Raw genomic sequence first — 21,262 nt, forward strand, 5'->3', positions numbered from 1 at the left:
CGTGCTCGCACCTCTGTAGCCGTGGCGGCACGCATGCTCGGCCGTGTGCGCCCAGCCAGCCCCCCGTGGCAGAGCCGGCGCCTGCACGTTGGCAGTGCGCTACCCCCCTCGAATCCCCCTCTTCTCTGGGCTATATGTGGCATTTCGAAGCTCCGACAATCTGCTCCAAATGTTTTCCATATTTGTTCAGCCTCCTTGATTCAAATACCAGGAACAACTCAGCCAGCACAAAGCGAAGCTTTGGGGGGCAAAAAAGCTCCCACCCCCATCAGCGCACGCACACACACACGCACGTGAAAACCTAAAGTTCATCGGCATGGGAAAGGAGGAGGAGAAGAAACCCCAGCACAGCACGTCCCTGAATAACCAGAGCCAGACAGGGAAGGCACCCGAAGGGGAGAAAAGCACCGACTCGAGCAAGACGCAGGAGTCCGCGATGAAGAAGAAGAAGCAGAAGAAAACCAAGGGGGATCCCAAAACTGGCCAGGAGGAGGAATCCCACACTTGTTGTGGCTGCCGTTTCCCGCTGCTGTTTGCTTTGTTGCAGCTGGCATTAGGCATCTCTGTAACAGTGCTGGGCTTCCTTATGGCAGGCATCAGTTCTTCTCTGCTAGTCAGAGACACTCCATATTGGGCTGGGATAATTGTAAGCATAAAGTCTGTTTCTCCATAAAGTGCCTTTGCCAACATTAATGCAAGCTGCATGACGCTCCACTTTAGACTAACCCACTGCATGCACAACACCATTTGAGTTATGCTAACTATAAATATTCCTGGGATTAAATGTCTGGGTATACTTTCCCAAGGAAACTGCTCCTGCAGAATAACACGATCTTTCATCTTCTTCCCTGAAATACCCAACAGACCTTAAATAAAATACAGGGTTGCTGTTCACTAGATGTATGTATTAGCTTGTGCTTTGCCGTGAACTCCTGCCTGGCGATGCTGAAAAAAAAATGTTGATTACTTACGCTGCCTTCCCTCTTTCCCCACCAAACCCTAACGATCAGGTTTTAAAAGTGAGAGCATAACTCTGTAACTCGCAACTTTTAGCTGGGCGCGTTGGTAATAGTGAGAGGAGAGAAATGGCTGTCTTTCGAGCTTCCTCTCTGTGCTGTGTTGAAGAACCGCTGTGATTTAACCCCTTACCTCCCCGCCCTTCCCCGACTTCTCCCCCACCGGAGGGAGAGACCTCAGCTGGCCGTGGGGAGGGGGACGGTGCTGGCAGATGGGTAACGTGGCAGGGACAGGGAGCCCCATCCCAGGGCCAGCCGGTGGCTCCCGCCAAGTCACGCGCAGTTTCGAGTGACACGCCAGCCTCGCCGCACGGGCTGGCGGGGACGGGGTAAAGGGCAGGGTCCTGCTGGGCGTAAATAGAAGGCATGGCCGGTGGGGAAGCCTGGGCTGGTCGCCAGCGCCGGCCGTCCCTGTGGAGATGTTGGGAAGAGGTGCGGGATCTCAGTGCCGTGTGCGGTGTGGCCCCGTGTGGCCGTGTGTGCTCGGGGATGAGCGGTTTGCCTGGGGAGAGGCAGGGTCAGTGATTATGAGCCTGGGATGTGCCATGGATGCAATTTAGTGGGCAGACTTTTTTTTTTCCCTAGGCAGCAGGCTTCAGGAGAATATATACTGATGTGTTAGCACTGTTTTGGGTGTTGTTAGGCTGTAAAAACTCCCAGCAAATAAATTTGTGTTTAGGTGTTTATGGATTTCTCGATACTCTAAACACCTATGGGACCATCTCCCATAAATGTAATTCCTCATCTGCTGGCGGATTATCTGAACACCTGAACTGTTTGGGGTTTGCTTCATTAATCCTGTTGGGTGACCCTCCAAAGAGTGGGAAGAGCAGGACCTGAGCTCCGAAAGGAAGAGCTCCTCTTATTCACCTAGCCCCTCTTGTTTCTCTTTTGACCGAAAAGTTATCTAGGTGTTTAGCAATGTTTCACAGGGTGAGAGCCTGCCCTTGCTCAGGAGGAGAACTTCCTCCCAGGGTTTTTGCTGCTACAAGCCAGGGGGGAGTACGGATGATAAAACAGCAGCGTGTGACATTTTTACTCCGACAGTTTATTTGGGGATCCTGGAGGTCAGATTATTTCTTCTCCAGACAGGACTTGTAGTATCCCAGATCTGAAATAGCTTTTTCACTAGAAAAACTTGACACACAAAGACTGGGGAAAGAGTGAGCTGGACTGAACTAGCGTATGGTCAGGGATGCAAGGAAAGCCATGGAAGCAGCCCTTGGCCCATGTGAATGTCAACAGCATCCGTCTGAGATATCCCTGAGATATCTGCCTGATCTCCCTTGGGGGGGCCTGAAACCCCACCAAAGTCACTACTTTCTGAAGACTGAGCTCTAACCCCTCTCGTTTTTAGCAGCAGCCACTAACAGTAGTATCATTTAGATACCCGCACAAGGCAAAGTTCAGTTGCTTTCAGAGTTCCCCCCTGAAAAACAGGCAAAATTCTCCGTGTGTGTTCCTGAGCTAGACCTCAACTCAAAGCAGAACTCAGCTCAGCTGTGGTGGCCATGCTTTGCACCCACCAGCCAGCCAGGATAACCCCTGGGGGAACACATCTCCTGGAACTGTGCTGGCTGTGAGGGTCAGGGCTTCGTTTTGCTTCATCTTAGAGGGTGCACCAGCTATCGGAAAGACCAGTGCACCCTGTGGGCTGCTGGTAGGGACCCATGGGCCGGGGTTACTGTACCTATAATTTGAGTTAGTGGCTCTCTCTCACCTTGGGTATTCTGGTGCAATGTTGAGCCACCAGCACGGTCAAGTGCAGGTTGATTCCTTCCTGGTTCAAAATGGCTTTTGGTGTCCCCCTGCTTGCCCTCAGACTGATGGCAGGGACCATGTGGTGGGGGAACATGGCCAGGCAGGCTCCTGGGGAGCCACACCTCTCTCCTGCACCCTCAGCCCAAAGCAGAAGGGAAAGAGAGGTCTGATGTCAGCAGAGAGGGTGGTAAAAGGGAAACTGGTGCTAGAGAGGTTGAGGTGGTGGTGCAGCCCCAGAGCCTCCCAGCAAGAGAATGTGTGTTGAGCACTGACCATGGCTGATGCACCACAGGAGTAATGCAAAGCGTATGTCTGAGGGGCAAAATGCAGGAGGTACAACACGATGCTCATGCTGCATTTGCTTTGTTCCCGTGCTGTGATGTCTCTATGGGACATAAGATGGACATGGCCAGGAGCTGCTGAGCTGGAGTTTCTGGGTGGGCGGGTCACAGGGTGCTGCTGGTGAGCTGTGGCAGGGAGCATGCTGAGGACCAGCTTCTGGAGAGCTGGAGGGAAACTGGTCTGTGAAGGAGGACCCTTGGCTAGGACATCCTACACGTGGCTAGATGTCCTATGGGCTGGCTCTTGGGCTGCTGTGGGAGGCTGCGTGGAGGATGTATAGGTCGGGACTGGGTGACCCTTGTGCTGCTCAGGAACAAATCTCATGGCAGAAAGTGACTTCCCGGAACTCATTTATTCGCACAGAAATGAGCAACAGAACAGAAAGATGTGGTGTAAAATACCAGAGCATATTTGTTTTAGTATCATCCCACTCAAGTGCTCTTTTTAAAGGACTTGATTAGTATTCAGAATCAAGAACTTAAAAAATCTATTATCGAAACCTTTTTAGCAACATTAGAGATAATGGGAGAAGCTCATTCCTAGTGTTACTCCTTTGGAATTACACCAGGGCTGGATTTGACCCCACGGCTGTTAATGCAGGATGACAGAAAAATGAAGAAAAATTGCTAATGTGTTAAATAGACACTGATTGATTGAAAGATTTTTTTTTTCTTCTTTATTAGTGGCAAAATGGGGACACTGTTTCTTGCAGAAAATCAAGTACTTTAGTGCATTACCATGAACGAAAAGGAACTTATTTAGAGAAGCAGCTAGAGTAAAATGCTACTGAGGAAAACCATGCCAGGCAGTCGGACTTAAACCAGTCCAAACCCTGCGCACCTAGGTTTGTGAGGATAGCGCATGCCAGGGATTGAGTTCACCATCCTGTGGAATAAATGTGGCCAGCGATCTGCTGACAGGGAGTGGAGGACATCCCCAACACCGAAGGGGTCCTCCTCGGTGGGTGCCTGGCACCGGGCCTTCCCTCCTGCAGCTTCTGCAGAAGGAAACGATACAGATTGCATTGTATCAAAAGCATTTCGCCATGAAACCCAGCTAAAACCTACTGGTTCAAAATGCATTTCGTCCGAAATCCGTGGGGCATTAGTCAGAAACCAAAGGACAGGTTTATGGACAGAAACCACGGAGCCTACGTGATTTACCACTTCTGCTTCAACTTCGACAACCTTTTCCCTGTAAAATGCCTCTGCCGCATTGCTAGGGACAGGCAAATAAATGCAATTAAAAACAGTGAGGGTGGCATTTGTTTCGCCTACCTGTAGCCATTTACAGAGAAGGTGTCCAGATCTGAAGCGGTTGACCGACTCCTCCCTGAGACCTGTCCTGAGCACCCAAAACTGCAGGCTGGACGACAGCCTCTTCCTTCTTGCTGTTTTGAAGGAGCTTGGACAAACTCTTCACAAATCCAGCCCGGAGTGCAGGGCTTTTTTTTTTTTTCCATCTCTTGCCACTGACTTGCTGCGTAGCTTTGGGCAAGTTACTTAACCTTGCTAAGACTTTGTTATTTCCCCTGTAAAGTGGGGTTAATAATGGCTATCCGTCACCTCTTGCTTTGAGATCCTTGGATGAAAAGTGTTGCAGGAGCAGTAGATATTAATGGTATCCTTTTCATTCTTTTTCATTAGCTTGTGGCCTTTTGACACCCAGAAGAAGAAACGATGTATTTCTCCTTGAAAAATCTGCTCTTAGATTATTTCCACTGTGATCAAAAGTAGAGAGTATCAGAGTTTTCACAGGCAAGCTCCCTTTCAGCCCCATTTTGCAGACTCAGGCAGTTAAGAAAGTTACAGAAATGCTCATCAGAAATGGTTATGCGGGGTGTTTATTATTTCTGTCATAAAGTTATTTTAGATCCATGTATATGTATGGATGTACGTAAAATTGGGATTTTAAGAAACATCTTTAAAAGACCTGTTTCTCAAGCGGCTCAAGGCAGCAACCGTGGCTCCAGTCGTCATTTGTTTTATTGCAAAAAGTGTCTCAAAAGATCTGCCAGGGGCCGAGCTCCCAGCCCAGGAGCTCTGATGGTTCTCCCTGCTCAGGCTCTTCAGGGCAGCATGTCCCCAGGTGCTTCCCCAGGCCAGAAGGTCCCTGAGCTTTACCCGAGGGGCAGGCATGGCTCGTGGCTTTTTGGCATCAACGTCCAAGCATTGGTTTCTCCGCCCTGGTGGAGTAAGGCTGATGCGGGGCTTTGTGGTGCAAAAGGCTGGCAGTCTTTTAACTGAAAAAGCAATTTAAGTGTTCTTCATTTACCTGGAGTCAGAAATGCTTATGACTCTTTCAGTTTTTATACTATTTTAAAAGAAACTTTTAAAAGGTTTAAGCCAAAACCTTCACCAAGGGAAACAAATTCTTTGCTTCGAGTCTCTCACAGACAAGGATAGGTGAGACAAATGAAGACCCCGCGATGGCTGGAAAACCCAAATGTGAGGGACAGTTTGCGGGAGACGAGTGGCGAGGGAGAGTGCGTTGTGTGGCAGCACCAGGGAATTGTGCAAGACAACCAGGGCTTGGCGGAGGAGTTTGGCTGGCTTTCATGCTTGGAAGACCTTTTGATGCTCAGTACAACATGGGTAACAAACAGCCAGGACTATCTCCCGACGCTGCGTATCCCTATCAGATGCTGATAGTTGAGATGTTTGTTTAATTGAAGTGCTTCTGCATGAGAGTCTGACTCAGGTGGTGGGTCCTACCACTGACTCAGCACGTGCTCATGGGCTGGTAAACCTGAGTGCCAAAATCGATAGCGTTGCCTGTAACAGGCAATGCTGTCGCAGCCTCTGCCTTTTTAGCTTGTCAGGGTTTGTGCCATTTTGGGGCTGGAAGGGCAGGAAGATGGCATGACAACCTCCCACACCTAGCACCCTCTTGGGCTTGTACAGCTCTCAGCACGGCATCCCCAGTTCCCAGGGAAGCAGCAAGGCCCCAAAAATTAAACTGAACTTTGGAAATGGTAGACGATGGCAACAGGGAGAGGCCAGGGGTTGGGATTTTCATCCTGAAAATGGGTACAATAAGGGTGATATGTGTGACTGTTAAGGAGAAGTTTTGAGAACGTTGTTGTGAGATGGATGCTGAAAGGACGAAGCATTGTATACAGTCGTCTGGGGAAAAAAGGATGATACCGTGCTATAAAGTGATCTAAATTACAAATTGTGTCCTGATGATTAGCTGAGGTTGGTTAGACCCGTGATCCTCTGGACCAGAAGGGACCAGAAGGGACCAGAAAGGATTTGCTGTACCTATAGCTGTTCCTGTAATTTAGATCGTTTCCCTGTCTCAGTGTAACAAAGCAATTCAAGAGTCACGTTGTCTCTGACAATTTCCCAACAGATCAGGCTCTGTAGATGTTTCCACCTAAGAGCCTTTCTGCAGATGGCCTCTCACATGATAAAACAAGGCAAACCTGTGCAGGTAAACCCCTGTCAGTCTCCTTGCCTTTCTCTTTCCAGATCTTCCCACCTGCTGGATGTAACAATTTTCCATGAGGCCGGATGCTCCAGCTGCACGGTGGTGGCCCTGCCAAACATCAGACAACTGCTTTATGCGTGAGGCAGCCTTTTTATCTTCCTAGAGAGGGTCAGTAGTTGGGAAGCATCCCCAGCTAGAGTGAGAGGCAACTGATCCCTGTCCATATTGATATGGGGGATGTCTGAGTGTTTAAAAAACCCTGAAATGCGTTCTCTTTTAAAGCCTGAAAGGAGAGAGACACTTTCTTGTTAGCCCCGGCCCCTCGCTGTTTTTTTCTGTTGTTGCTTTTGACACCTTTTCCTGCAGCAATTGTGGAGGTGGCTTTCAGTCAGACTTTACCTCCTATACAGCCTTGCTGGATTTTTAACTTTTACTTGTTATTAGGGAAACCGATTTCAATTTTTAATAAAAGGTGACACTTAAAAACTGGTGCCATCAAAGCAGCTAATGGAAATTATAGTCGTGCAGGCATCCATTTTTTATACGAGCTAGCTTCAATTAACCATGGGGAAACATCAAAAGATTTGAGGGGGAACTGCCTTCAAGAAGACCCTCCAAGTTTAGGTATTTAATTGAACCTTCTCCGAAGTATGTGAAACTGAATGGTATGCAATGAGGTGCGCTGCACGAAATATGCTCTGGTGAGGTTTCCAGTGCTTGTTTATAGCCATATATGTATGTAGCACCAGAGCCATATTCTTCAGAGCCCTCTGCCATTAAATCTGATCATTTTCTAAGAGTAACTCTGCATTGATGCCTGATTAATTGAAAGTCATACTTTTATTTTGATCAGGTATAGAGTGGAAAATTTTGATGGGAAAAAATGTTGAAATGTCACCTTTCATAATGGTTTGAGAAGGCAGCTGCACACCAGAGGTCTGTGTGATACCTGGTCAAGTGCTGATCTAATCCTGGACACCTCTATGGTTTAGTCCCCTGGTCTAGCTCCAGCTTCAAGGCGAAGGAGGCAGGAAATCAGAGTTCCTGGCTGAATTATCTTTGTGCCAAAAGCCTAGGCAAGATTTGGAGAGAGAGAGAGGTTGTTCAAACAGGTTTCCTCAGCCTAGGTAACCTTATGACTATAGAGATGATGCCTTTCCATAGCATCATAGTCATGGACACATCTCAAACCGAGTCGTGTTCAGGTAGCACGCTTAGCCATGCTACACTTCTCACATTGCAAATCGCTGCTGGCTCTGGGACCTTTTAACGGGTTTTTTTCTTCCCTCAGGTGTTAGATCACCCAGCACCGTATTTGTGACTTAACATCAGTCATGCAGCTGCTGCAGCTCCTGGCTTTGTAAGTGATGGTAGACTTGGCGATGCTTTGCCAAGGGAATTAAATCTCACCATAGCACAAGTGACCATTTTCACTGCTGAGCAACTGACCTAAACATCAAAGATCGTTACAGAAAAGTATGGTTTAATTTGATTATGAACGGTCTTGCAGGGTTTTGATTGCTTTCCAGTATTTAAAAGAAAGTTGTGTACCTGTCACGGTGTGTTATTGCATGGTTTGAAGGGACCTGTAGGTGGGACAGGGATGGTCAGCTATCATGGGGTTTTATGGCTGTTAAGAGAATGATTTCCTAGATGATGATGGCTTTTGCCTGCAACCACAATGTACATGTTTGTCATTACATATAGCTATTATTTCTGGAAGTAATTTGTATGCACCTAGACTGTCCTTAAATCTAACAACAAACCCATAAGAGGAAAAACCATTAAGGTCCAATACCTCCATGTGGCAAACTGGCTTCTTTTACATGTGGTAGTGAGACCCAAGGCTGATGAAAGCTACCAGTGAAAGCTGCCTGTAGCACCCTCTTTTGTTGCCATTTCCTCAAACCTCATAAAGCGAATGAACATCAGTGTTGCTGTCGCTGTCTGCAACAGCCTGTACAGATGTCTGGCATCAGAGATGATCCTGGTTCATAATGGCAAAGCCAACAGGAACATTTTCTTTCTTGCATCAAAGTCAGTGTCCAGTGGGTTTGTTAAATTGTGCATAACGTGGCTTCTCCAAACGTGTGGAGCCATATCTGATAAGACGGGTGAGTCGTCAAGACAAGTATTGCCTCTGAGGGTAAGCCAGAGACTTCAGAGATAGCTACCAGAGATAATTTCTTTACCCTTGTCCCTACAAACAGAAAGATCCAGTCTTGAAATAAGCAACTAGGAAATAACTTGTCCATAATGGAAATATCTTCCTAATTCTGTTCATAGTGTTTTTTCCCCTGAAGTCTGAGAGTTTAAGTTCTTATTAAAAAGGAAGACTCCACCCGTGGGTCTCAACAATGCTGTGTGGCATTGCACTGCCTATATTTGAAAGGTATTGTCCTCCAACATGTTTTCTTTCTGCCCCTAAAGGTTGTTGCAGGAAATTCTTGCTAACAAGTCCCCATATAAAGAGTAGATGAGTTATACTATGTCTTTGTGAGTGTTTGCGGGCATTTGTCTTGTGGTGTGGCATAGACCCAAGATGCTCCTTTGATCCAGGTTTTTGCTACCTTCCTTCATGTCTTGGTGGATGTTGCCAACTCTCCTGCTTTACCAGCCTCATGTGCCAGGGTCTCCAAGATGCTCTGGGTAGGAAGCGCTTTGCTGGAGAAAACCACCTATTCTATAGCAACACTTGGGCTAAAATTTTAGCAATAACTAAAGAAAAAACAGTTTCACAAATATACAAGGGAGAGATGCAGACAGATCAGAACAATCTGTGGTTTTGAAACCCTTTGAAATAAAGCAAACCACATTAATATGTCAGTGTGCAAAGATAATGAATGCAAACCACAGTGGAAATTTGTGCCCTATGTGTTCATGTTTCCTCCAGTTCTGTACATTACATAACCATCTCCATCACTGCCACGGGGTGTCTTTGCGCCGCTCGTACACCTTCTCCTTAGTCCTTGCGGGACCAGATGCGAGTGAGCCACAGGGAGGTGAGGACAGGGAGAGCCCCTCCCTTGCCCCGAGCCTCGTGGTCTTCACTGGGTGGCAATGTCTGCGGGCTTCTGTCCAAAAACCCTTCTGCATTGTCACCTGCGTTCGTTCCTCTCAGAGATGAAGAGCCTGTTTTTCTTACCCGTGACTCTTTTCAGAAGCGTATTAAGTTTAGCGGGAGGGACAGGGTTGGCGAGTGCAGGAGGATGCTGGCACCGTGATGGGCAGAGTGTCGGCCCTCCGTGCTTTGGTGGAGCTCTTCAGCACGGCGGATCAGCTGAAGTAAAGCTGGTGGTGAGGGATTTTGCATACAACAAAGCTTGATATCGATCTTTTTTTTTACTGCTTGGGTTCTGGTTTTAAGATGAGGGAGATATGTTAAAGGCACGCTCCTTGCAAGTGCCGAGTGTGCGTTGCGGTATGGTCGCAGTCTCACTGTTGAACCATCTGTTCCGCAGCAGTGTGTGAGGCTGCAAGCTGCGAGGAACAGCCAGTTGTGCTAGCCTGTGTGCGCATACCGGGAGAGCTGGTTTGCCAAAGCCCCGAAGAGCCAAGGACTGCACGCTAGATCTCTGTGGGCGCAGGGCTCCTCCCAGGCAAATCAGCTGGGACCCACTCCTAAACGCGGTTGGAATCAGTTCCCATTCCTGCTGAAATCTGTAGGATCTTAATCCAATTCTCATTTCAACAGGCTCTAGCCCTCTTTGGGGTGGGGGCCACCCAGAAAATGTCTACTCCTATTTCGATTGTCGTTTAAAAACATTAATTTTGAAGTCACTTTTCAGCCCTGAGATGTTCCTGCCCAATGGAAGGAACGTCTACTGCTTCCCACTAAAAAGAAATAGTATTGAAACTTTTCTAGAGCATAAACTTTTAAGTTTTTAAGCTGGGTCTAGTAAAGAGCTATTTTCCCTGGATTGTGAACTGGGGGATTTCAGAGGGTATGCCTTAACCAAAATGAAATCTGTAGCCTTCCTAAATACATCTGTATCACATTCGGGTCTTCTTCCAGGCAGTACTTTTCTAAATTTAAATTCTTTCCTTGGATAACCTTTCACATCACTACCTATTCAGCAAAGGGTGTGTTAGTCCACCTGGAAAATTTTGAAATATAGGATCTTGAAATAAACTTGAGTTGAAATTTACTCAGCATAGAAATGTATATTTCTAGATTTCCAGATAACAGTTACAAGAGCTGATATAATTAACTGCTATTCTGCAGCTCTTCTAGAATCTATTTTATTTGTATAACAAATGCATATTGATTGGTGGCAAGCAAGTGCTAAAGCAAGTTCGGTTGTGCTTTGTCAATAAGGCATAGGAAATGTATGCTTCACGCTGGGATATTGCTGTGGCTATTGAAGCCCTAGGACGCAGGATTACCTAATGCTACTTAGCAATCAGCATCAACAGCATCCATAACGTGCCTGCTGTAATGCAGCTGTCTTAGTCACTTAGTGGGTCCTCACGAATATTTACCAGAGGATTTTTAGAGTTATGCTGTTACGCTTCACACGTATAATTCAAAACCGATCTATTAATAATGTATAATATAGAAGCATAAAGCTGTTTTCTGTATAAATGTTTCACACTTCAGTTTGCTCCAATGAGTGAATTTACCTTTAAAGAACTGAAATGTAAAACATATATGGGTCATAATTTTCAGCATCATTATTTTTTACCATCATGTACAAAAATACACATCTCTGTTAAAAAAAAAAAAAGTTGGCATATTGTTGTAAAAGAAATACTTAAGCCTTCTGAAATATCCTGGCCAAGACCTGCCGGAATCCCGACTCAGTGTAATCTTTTATAAATACCTCTCTACAAATGTGCCTCTTCAAGTATTCCCGAGTATATTATTTAAATCCCAGAGGAACTTTAGAAAGCGCGTGCAGGAATGGAAATCCTTTTAAACGATACTCTTTTGTATGGGAAGCTTTCTGAAGAGGGAGGTCTGATCCTGCCGCGTTGAAAGCCGACAGGGCTTTTGCAGAAGTTGTACGAGGCACTTGATGGTAGAGAGAAAATTCCACCATTGGTATCTGGCTCAGCCCTCAGAAATGAATGCAGCTCTGTCATCTTTCTGTGGGAAAATGGGAATGGGAGAGTGGGAACAGTCTCATGATGTCTCACGAGAGTAACCTGGAGGCAAATCTGGCCCTCGGTTCATGCAAGTGTAAATGCCCACTAGTGTAGCTGAAGCAAAGCAAATTTGATTTATTGCTCATAACAAGATCCTTCAGGACCAGATCCTGAAAATATTTAGGTCTAGCTTTGATGTGAGCAGCCCCTTTGATTTCGCGTGAATTTGGGGATCTAACATTAAGAGAGTGTATTTAAGCTTTTTTTTTTTTTTTTTTTTCAGTTCTTGCTGGAAGTTCTTTCCTTCAGCCACTACTGCCACTGGGGGAGTTTATCATTTGGATATTACTAGAGATATGATCTCCTTAAGATTTAAGTTTTATGGGCATGTTAATTGAATTAAAAGATTAATATACACTGCAAGGGACCAAGGACATAGGCGATTAATCCTGAGAAATAAAACATGGTTGAGTCACATAGAAGCACTACAGGGCAAAAAAAAACAACCCAGCGCTGAAGGACCTTTGACGGGAAAGGTTGTTTTTTCCCCCGACAACCCTGTCAGCTATGGCTGTCAACAATAAAAAGAAGAAAACAAATAAATTGGAGGCCATGTGTAAGTCATAGGACCAGAATATAAATACACATGACATGGAAAGGAGTAAATAATACTGACGCTTTCTTTAGAAATGTTCTCAGGCAATACTTCCTATTCATGTCCTACTGAAATGACATGAAATAAAACTTTATGGGAAAAAGTGTTATTAATCACACAGGTTCTCGAGGGACACAACTATCCGTGTGTTGAGAGGCACTCTTCCTTTACAGGGCAGCTGCCTACTGCCTTACACCAACAGTGCAGATATAGAGAAAACGTTGGTATTTTATTTATCAGATCATAAAAGAAATGCGTTTAACCATTGCTGCCTAAAAGGACAGCTACGCATTTTTCATTGCAGGTCAAGCAGTTCCCCAAGGAGCTGGAAATCTGGATGTGAACAGCACTGCCACAGAGTGCAGCGAGCAGGCTGGGACGGGGCAATGAAGGAGCTCCGCACTCCCGCAGGCATCTCCACGGTGTAGTCCCACCCCTGAGCAAAGGCAACTCGCTCCCGAGTCTGGCCTGAGAAGGCAAATCCCACTGCTTTGGGAAAGCAGACGGCTTCAAATTAATAAGAAGCCTTCAAAACCCCCAAAGTAAAAGGAAGGGGGGGGGGGAACCCCAGATTCTCGCTGTAGTCACTGGGAATTCAGTAGCCATCATTTGTAATCAGGACGCTCCTAGCAAGGAGGCCAAGGCTTGTTCCTGGTCTCAAGTGAAGACAAGCCGTAGCACCTCTGAAAGCACGCTGGCTGATCTCAGCCAAGGTCCCCACCAAGGCTCATCACACCTGGACCTTTTTTAAAGGTGTGATATGAAGTGGCAATTAAAAAAACGCGTGTATGCCATCGACTCACCTGTTTTTCCAAGGCAATCCAAACACGCATGGATTCCTCCACGTGTAGCTCCAGCCGCCAACACCACCTTCTCCCTCTGCGGGCACAGTCAGGACTCCTCTCATTCCCTGATCCAGCCCCACAGCGGCACAGGGAGCCGCCACCAGGTGTCTGGCGACCCGACTCCTCTTGTCCAGGCAGGGTCGAAGCTGCCAAAAAGCAGCAGTCCTACTGCAGAGCTGTGGCTCCTGTGTCCTCCTGTGAGGTCTGCTCACTGGTCCTCCAAACGCCTGGGAGAGGAAGGCACCTGACTGGAATGCTTGGCAGCACAGGGGGACCCAGAAAACACTGCTTGAAAAAGGAAATCATATTTATTGAGCTAGCTCCTCAGAGCAGGATTTTCCCTTCGTATGTGGCTGGAAAATACCTACCAGTGAATGTCTGCTCCTGCAAATAAAGCTCAATCTTCAGAATTAATAATATAGACAGCTAAATGAATAATAAAGTGCATAAATACTTTTCCATTACTGTTAACCCTCGGCAATTACTGCCACAGGGCTAAAATGCAATCTCAGATTGCAGAGGCGATGTCTTCTTTGGTAAGGTGTTCACTCTAGGAGAGGTTGAAAGCCTCTGCTATAAACTGTGCTGTTTCTTATCCAGTGGCAGCTATGCTTACTGATTTACAACCTGCACTGGTGACATAAAAACCCTGTCAGCACCCAGTGGTACATAGGATGGTGTTCTTTGGGCTTGCGAGCCCAACTTCATAGGCCTTCTGCTCCTTTTTCGTCATTAGTTAGATGGACAAAAACTCGAAACACATCCTCCAGGCTATTGCTGGGCTGTGTCTTTGTAGGTCTCATTCAAAAAGTCCCTCTGAGTTAAGCTTTTTTGTGCCTTGGTGTCTGTGAAGTGAAGGTTAAAGCTCTTCCCTCCTCACATGTGCATCCACACAGACGAGGCTCTCACACGCATGGCTGCAGCCCCTACTCAAACCAGTTCACTTACACACTGCCCCGTGAGTTACGGTCCCGCTAAGACAGAAAGGAGCTTTGGCTTGAAAAAAATTTATTTTTGTAGGTTTTTCTTTTTTAACTTTGACACATTTTTACATCTCTTCCCTTGCAGGTCTGTGTGGTGTCCTTAGTGGGACTTGTTATGCTTTGTATTTCGTACCAACCTGATGAGAAGACGTGTGTGCAGTTCACGGTAAAGGTACCTTGACTTTTTTTTTTTTTAATTTCTTTTTCTTCTCATGTTGTTAAATATAATCAGAAAAGTTGATACTGGGGATATTTTTAAGACCACATGAATCACAGAATTTTCAGAGTTGGAAGGGACCCCTAGAGATCATCTAGTCCAACTCCCCTGCCAAAGCAGGATTGCCGAGAGCACATTACTCAGGACTGCATCCAGGCGGGTCTTGAAAATCTCCAGAGAAGGGGACTCCACAACCTCCCTGGGCAGCCTGTGCCAGTGCTCTGTCACCCTCACCGTAAAGAACTGTTTCCGTGTATTTGAACGGAACTTCCTGTGTTCTAACTTGTGCCCATTGCCCCTCGTCCTGTCACTTGGAACCATTGAAAAGAGCCTGGCTCCATCCTCCTTCAACCCACCCTTTAGATACTTGTACGCCATAATAAGGTCTCCCCTCAGCCTTCTCTTCTCCAGGCTAAAGAGTCCCAGCTCTCTCAGCCTTTCCTCATAAGGCAGATGCTCCAAGCCCTTAATCATCTTAGTTGTTGAAAAGAAGAGAAAATGCACCTGAAATGCAGGAATGGTTTTCTGGTATTTTCCAGGCAGTTAAGGAAGAAACCATAGCCTATAAGGGGAAACTCTAATAACAAATATTTCAAAACAGAACAAGATACTGGTTTATTTGCCATGTTTTAAGAAAATCAAAGAGATTCAGATCAACAAAGCTGAAATAATGTGGGAACTATTCAGTGAACGGCTGAGGGTTACTGATTAAATAGAGAGATTCATAGAGAGCTGGATAAAAAGTAAGTTGGCATATAATGGATCCGCTTAAATCAAGTTTTAATTTTTAATGTGATCTAAGGAGCATCTCAGCATCTTCCCAGCAGTTTCGCTCCTCACCATGAAATAAGAAACTGCACGGGCACAGGCAAATTAAAAAGGGTGGCTGGAAATCTCCCCTGCCCACCTATATGGTCGGGGTGAGGGAGGCTGTACCAGCGCACCGGCAGCCGTGTCTCAGCGCACGGTGCCTTGTGTCAGGGTCGGGCATTAGTGAACACGGGAAAGCATTAGCAAACCATGGGGACAAGCATTCTTCCGCCAAGCAAATTCCCATCCAGGCATTGCAAACCGTGCACCATGCCCCGCCTCGGGCCCCAAAACTGTGCTTCGTTGACACTGGTAAGCGACTAGAAAAGAAAGGCTGAGAACGCTTTGTTCCAGATGGGGCATTTTTAATGCCATTTTTCTGGGCTGTTTATCCTTATTATTGTAATTTTAAGGGCTCTTAATATTTTGCAGACATGTAATAACCAAGAAAAATACCGACACAAGCAACACAAAATAACAGTGATTATTAACTGCGAAAGGCAGAAGGAAATCAAATGCAAGGAGCGGCTTTTCGAAACCTGGCATTCATCCTCCCTTAGAAATTAGACCCTGGCGCCTCTTTTGTGCCTCTCTCAGTCTTCTCCCGTACTTAACATAAAGAAACGGAGAAGAAGAACAATTGTTTCTGCCCTTTGATTGCCTTTACATTCTGGCCCGTCACCTTTACGCCCGCAAGTAAGGGTTACGGCTGCCCGGGGAGCTGCTGGGCTGGGCGGGAGCTGCCACGCCAGGCTTTTTTATTGCCTGCCCTGCAGCATTAAATTGAACTTGGCATCCAAGCAGGAAGGGAGTCATCCCTCGTGGCGGGAACGGCGCGTCGGGCTGGGCAGCTCAGATGTCCCTGCCACCCTTAGCAACACGACCCGCCCTGGCGGTGAGGAACCGGAGCCATCGCTCCCGCAAGAAAATAAACATATTCAAAGTGCTCCCCAAGCAATGTACAATGGGTTATTCCTCGTCACCTGGCAGAATTAGAGCTAAAGTCTCCCTTGAAAGACTTTTGGTTCAGTCAATAGCCCACGGACTGTTGCCTACCCAAATCACCCTCCTCCCCAAAATCCACCGTCCTGGCATTTCCTCTTGCAGCATGCCACAAAACTTGATCATTCCCAGGCTGTTCACCTCTCCTGTCCCACGTCCCCACCGGGAGCTGAGCCGTTACCCCACGGTGCCTCCCCTCCTCGCTGCCTGTCCAGCTGAACAGGTTCTGGCTGCAGGGCACATACCTATTTTAAACAAAGTAGGAGCTACGAGTCTCCTCCAGGACTTTGATCACACAGGACTCATCTAAGTCTCCAGTATCACTTCTCAGATCTTCAAATGTCAGTTAAAGTCTGTCTCTGAACAAGAAACCTGAATATTAGCTATTCGGCGACAAGGCTGAGGATGCAAAATTACAATCGTGAGACAAAGCCAAGCAACTCGGGTTGTTCTCGCCTCCTCAAGGGGCCTGGTGTTTCATCCAGCGCCATGGTTGGGTTCAGCCCTATCTTCCCTGAGTGTCCTCCCGGGGACTTGCTTCCCAGCCCAGGCCCTGCCCTCATGCTGGCGGCTGGTGCCCACTGAGGCTGCTGAGCATCATCCTACAAGAAAATCTTGGCTGGGCTTCCCTGGAGTGCAGTAAGCAGTCCGGGATTCCTTGTGTAGCCCAAGGGTCACTTTGGGAGGAGGACCACACACAGACACACAGAGGCCTGGGGGACTTTAGTCAACCCCTGAAGTGACCCTGTCACCACTGCAAGTGACTCCCTCGGGATGGGAAATGGGAGGAGACCCATGCAGTCCTCTCTGCCTTCCTCCCTCTCAACAGCTGCTTCTTTCATTTCACACTTGTGTGAGCCCTGGATCCTGTTAAAAAAGGAGGTGTTAGAACCGCTTTCAGCAGAAGTCCCTTCCTGAGACTACCACAGGTATCTGCAGCACCCTGTGCGTCCATGAGAAAGGGAGACCACCACCTCTGGGAAGGTGGCTTTGCCCTTCGGGGGGACAATGGCAAGTCGCAGGCTGAATTTCTGCCCCTCCCCATCTCTGTGTCTGGCGGAAGCACGCTCTGCAGTACAGCAAAGCAGCATGTTACCTGTCTATTTAAAAGGGGAGATCCTCTCCCTTGTGAAAAAAAAAAAAAACAACAAAAAAAAGAAAGAGAGAAAAGAATACATAGGAAATTCTTGAGTTCTGCTGTGGACTTCCTGAGTTATCTGCCCATATTTGACAGATCACCACAGTGCTGATCACGGCGTCTCCCACGATAGCGTGACACCCTCTTACTCCTGCTCACCCAGCCCCACCAGCCCACGCTGTGACACACAGCGCGGTTCCTGTTCCCTGCATGGGCTCACGGCTGAGCCACCACCACCTTCAGAAGGGGTCTCATGGATCCACGTCTGCACGCCCTTCTGGTTTCACCTCTGACAAATATGGGAAGCCTTTTCCATGAGGAACTCGATCCATCTTAGCTTATTTATTTTCTTTTTGGCACAGAGCAAAACTATTGCCAGTAAATATTGCTAAAATGTTTCTTCCTCATATGAGGAACCTGAAGGAGGATGAGCTGCCATGCTCTGACCTCATCGTATGCCGTCTCTCTCCGCTTCCCGTTTCTCCTTCTATTTAAACAGCAATCACAGTGCCTATCTCTCTGAGGCTGTTAAAAAAGAGTTTTCCAGTGGCATGTTCTGGTTCGTGGGCAGAGCTCACTACGTGGTTGTATTTGCGATGTTGAAGTTGCCTCCAGGTCTGGCATGTGATTAATCTGCTGATGGGATCTCAGCACTCGCTGTCTTGTGCTCCCCTCACAGTCAGTATTTGCATTTGGCTCACCTTTGATATTTGGAAATGTGTTCATTTTCAGCGGCTCGCAGAGAGATTCCTCTGCAAACATCTTGTGAGAATAATAAGCCATTTGGAAATTGCCCTATGTCCCCGCGCATCTCTGTTTGCCTCTGAGGATTGCTGTAAGAGCTACCCGTGTATTCGGTGCGTTTCAAAGGGATTCTGAGATTTCCTTCCCTTTAGGTACACAACAGGCAAATTCTTGCTTACAGTACCCAGAGTGTAGCTTAGGCTGTGGATTTCGTGCTATTTTGTCCTGACTTTGGATAGAAGTTGGCAGCTAAATAAAATACCTGCCAGGGAGAATCAGGCACATCGTGTAGTCTTGGCTTAATATCTCATTTATTAGGGAGGCCTGATTCTGTCTCCTGCTGGTCTGAATCCAGGCACTTCCAGCCAGTCCGCTAGCACTTCTACATGGCAGAGCAACTTTCATCCCTCAGAGAAGAGGAATGGTCATCAACGTTTGTCTGTTTTCCGTTTTCCCCATCAAATACATTTGCGCCGTCTTTTAAAGTAATGCCATCATCTTATGAATTACCACATTTTTGTTTGGAGGGGGTCCATCCGTCAGTAGCGCTCTGTTTTCTGCGTGCTTTATATGAGGAGGTGTCCCCATTTTCCAGCTTCACCTTTCCCATGGACCTTTACCTTGAAAGCTGTGGGGGTAAAGTAATTGCATTTAATAAGAGCCACCCTCATTTTGAAGCTGCCCTTGGTTTAAGGCTGCAGGGGAAGTCATTAAATTTAATAGTAGCCAAGTCTTGGAAACTAAGATCTTGCTGTAAGAATGCAGTGATATGGGGGAGAAAATGTGTGTAGTGCTTTAAGATCTGCACTAAGCCCAAATATTTTTTTTCGAGCTGGCAACTGAATAGGAAGATTGATTCACGCTGTAGATACAAGACAAATACACCAGGAGTGTGAATTTTATCAAGACATACATACTTGGAGTTTCAAGGTCATAAAAATGCTTTTATATTGATAGTTTGCTTGTGGTACTGAGGTTAAGAGAGAGAGAAAGAGAGAAGCTGCTGTTTAAAATAACAGATTCCCAACCATGCCATGTGTCTGACAGATAAGATGCCAAGAAAAATAAATGTTTTTACAGTGCTGAACAGAACCAAAAATGCTATTTTGGCTAAACACAGAATATGACTTTAATATACATTCACACATATTTTGTATGCAGCATGGCACCTGCCAGTTCCAGCTATCAAAAGCGAGGGAAGTCCATATGCTCTGGTATCCAAAGGTCCCAGGTGCAACCCGGAGTGACAAAGGCTCTGACTCGCTGCCGATTTCCATGCGTTTGTGGGGGCGGACTCTGCAGAGCTACCCTTGATAAAAGCCACCCTATTTTAAAGCTGCCACTGGTGTAAGGAGTGTGCGTGTGGGGGGGGGGGGGGTGTGACAAGCAGACCCTTGTCCTTCTCATGCCATAGCAGGGGCGGCACCGAGAAATGAAAGGCGCTCACTGCTCTTCCGCGCCTTTGAACGACTTCTCCTTCACATTTATGGGGCAAGTTCTGGAAGGGGATTGAGCACAGCACGCGCTTTCTTGCGGAAGTTTGCATTCCCGCTCCGCAGCAGGACCCGGGAAGCAAGCAGGCTGGCTGCACTCACCGGGCCGCAAGCGGGAGATCAGCCACCTCCCTCCCTGCCTGATTTGCAAGTCTAAATCAGATTTGTTTGGGCAGGCAAACCAAGAGCCGGGAATAACACCTGAGCAAAGTTTCAAAAACACCTACTTCTCAGCAGAGCCTGGGATAAGATGTCAGCCTCGGTCTGCTCAGCCTCCGTCTGCTCAGCGCTGCTTCAAGGCAACTGCGCTAATTTATCTCAGCTGACGACTGTTAAGTCTAAGCCAATGCAGGTACAATGGTAGAGGAAGATGCTCCCTCCCTCTCGGTAAAGCTTCTGGCTGTCTAGAGGCACAGATTTCTTGGTGCTCTTATCAGGTCTCAAAATTGCAAGGCAATACTCACATAAAATATGCAAGGCAGAATGACTAGTTCTTGAGATGACCTGCTGAACTTTGCATCACTGGGGAGTTACGGCTGTCTTGCAATTTTCAAAGCACACAAAGTGTCCAGATAGTCCGTCGAATGCATGCGTTCCCTGTGAAATACATGTGCATACAATCATTCTGTGTTCCTCATTCTTTGTGTAGCTGCAAAAAGAGTTTTTTTCTTTTTTTTTCTTTTTTTTTTTCCTTTCTTTCAGCTGATGTATTTTCTCCTGAGCGCCCTGGGTCTGGTTGCCTGCGTTCTGGCAGTGGCTTTTGCTGCACACCATTATTTGCAGATGACAAAATTTACCTGCGACACCATCCTCGAGTCCTGCCAGTGCAAACTGGACACTGCAGACCCCCTCGGTAGGACCTTCGTCTACCAGGACGCAGCTGACTGCGGCAGCCTCACCAGCATGCTCAACCTGTACTTACTTCTGCAGATGGTTCTCAATCTGATCGCAGCCCTGGTGTGTCTGTCGGCGTGCTTCGTGATGTGGAAACACAGATACCAGGTCTTTTATGTGGGCGTTCGGTTCTACCCTTTAACTGCGACTGAAGGCCAGCAACAGAAAGTATAGGGTCTGGGGCTGGCGGGGGGTCGTAGCCGGGGAACAGAAAATGTCAGCGTACTGCCACCATAGACATCACGGCTGGATGAGTGTTTATAAGGTTTTTGACAAGGAAAAACATTCACACAGTTTTAACGAGTATCTTTTTCAATCATTTTAGGAGCATTGCGTATGGCTGCTCTTGCAAAACATCCCTTGTGAGACTATCTAGAGGTCACAAAGTCCTAAAGATGCAGCTGTACAAATACTCACCAAAGAGGTTCTTTAATAGCCATAGACAAAATAAGAGCTTAAAAAATCTTTGGGAACGCATCTGCAGGGCTACAGCCCTTAAGGAACAGGGTCCATTTCCCTCGCTGGTAGATATCTGTTCTTGCCTTCAGACAAGCTATGCTGATTTCTACCAGATAAGGATCTGGTCCAAACTGCTTAATTATAATTATGCTGATCATGATTAGGGAATATATTGTCTCGCGGATGCTCTGGCTATAATCCTTGCTAACCTGATGGGGATTTACCATACGGAAAAGTAATAAGGAAGGTCAAGACCTCTTCAAATGCAGGCTGAGACCAACAGCAAAGTGAATATATTGACAGCTGCCATATAAAATATACATAAGGCTTTTCAGAGTGACTAATGATATAGGTTACCTAATCCGATTACTAATAAACAACAA

General features: G+C 46.8%; 1 protein-coding gene across 1 annotated transcript; it reads left to right on the forward strand.

Moving 5' to 3' along the window:
* Positions 1–234: 234 nt before the first annotated feature.
* Positions 235–20,925, forward strand: SSPN (sarcospan). Its single transcript, XM_082484502.1, has 3 exons — positions 235–646; positions 14,208–14,294; positions 20,229–20,925. The coding sequence occupies exons 1-3, from the start codon at positions 317–319 to the stop codon at positions 20,592–20,594; spliced, it is 783 nt and encodes a 260-aa protein (XP_082340628.1). The 5' UTR covers positions 235–316; the 3' UTR covers positions 20,595–20,925.
* The last annotated feature ends 337 nt before the right edge of the window (positions 20,926–21,262 follow it).

This window comes from Vanellus vanellus (genome assembly GCF_965231255.1).
Source record: "Vanellus vanellus genome assembly, chromosome: 1".
Classification (NCBI taxonomy): domain Eukaryota; kingdom Metazoa; phylum Chordata; class Aves; order Charadriiformes; family Charadriidae; genus Vanellus; species Vanellus vanellus.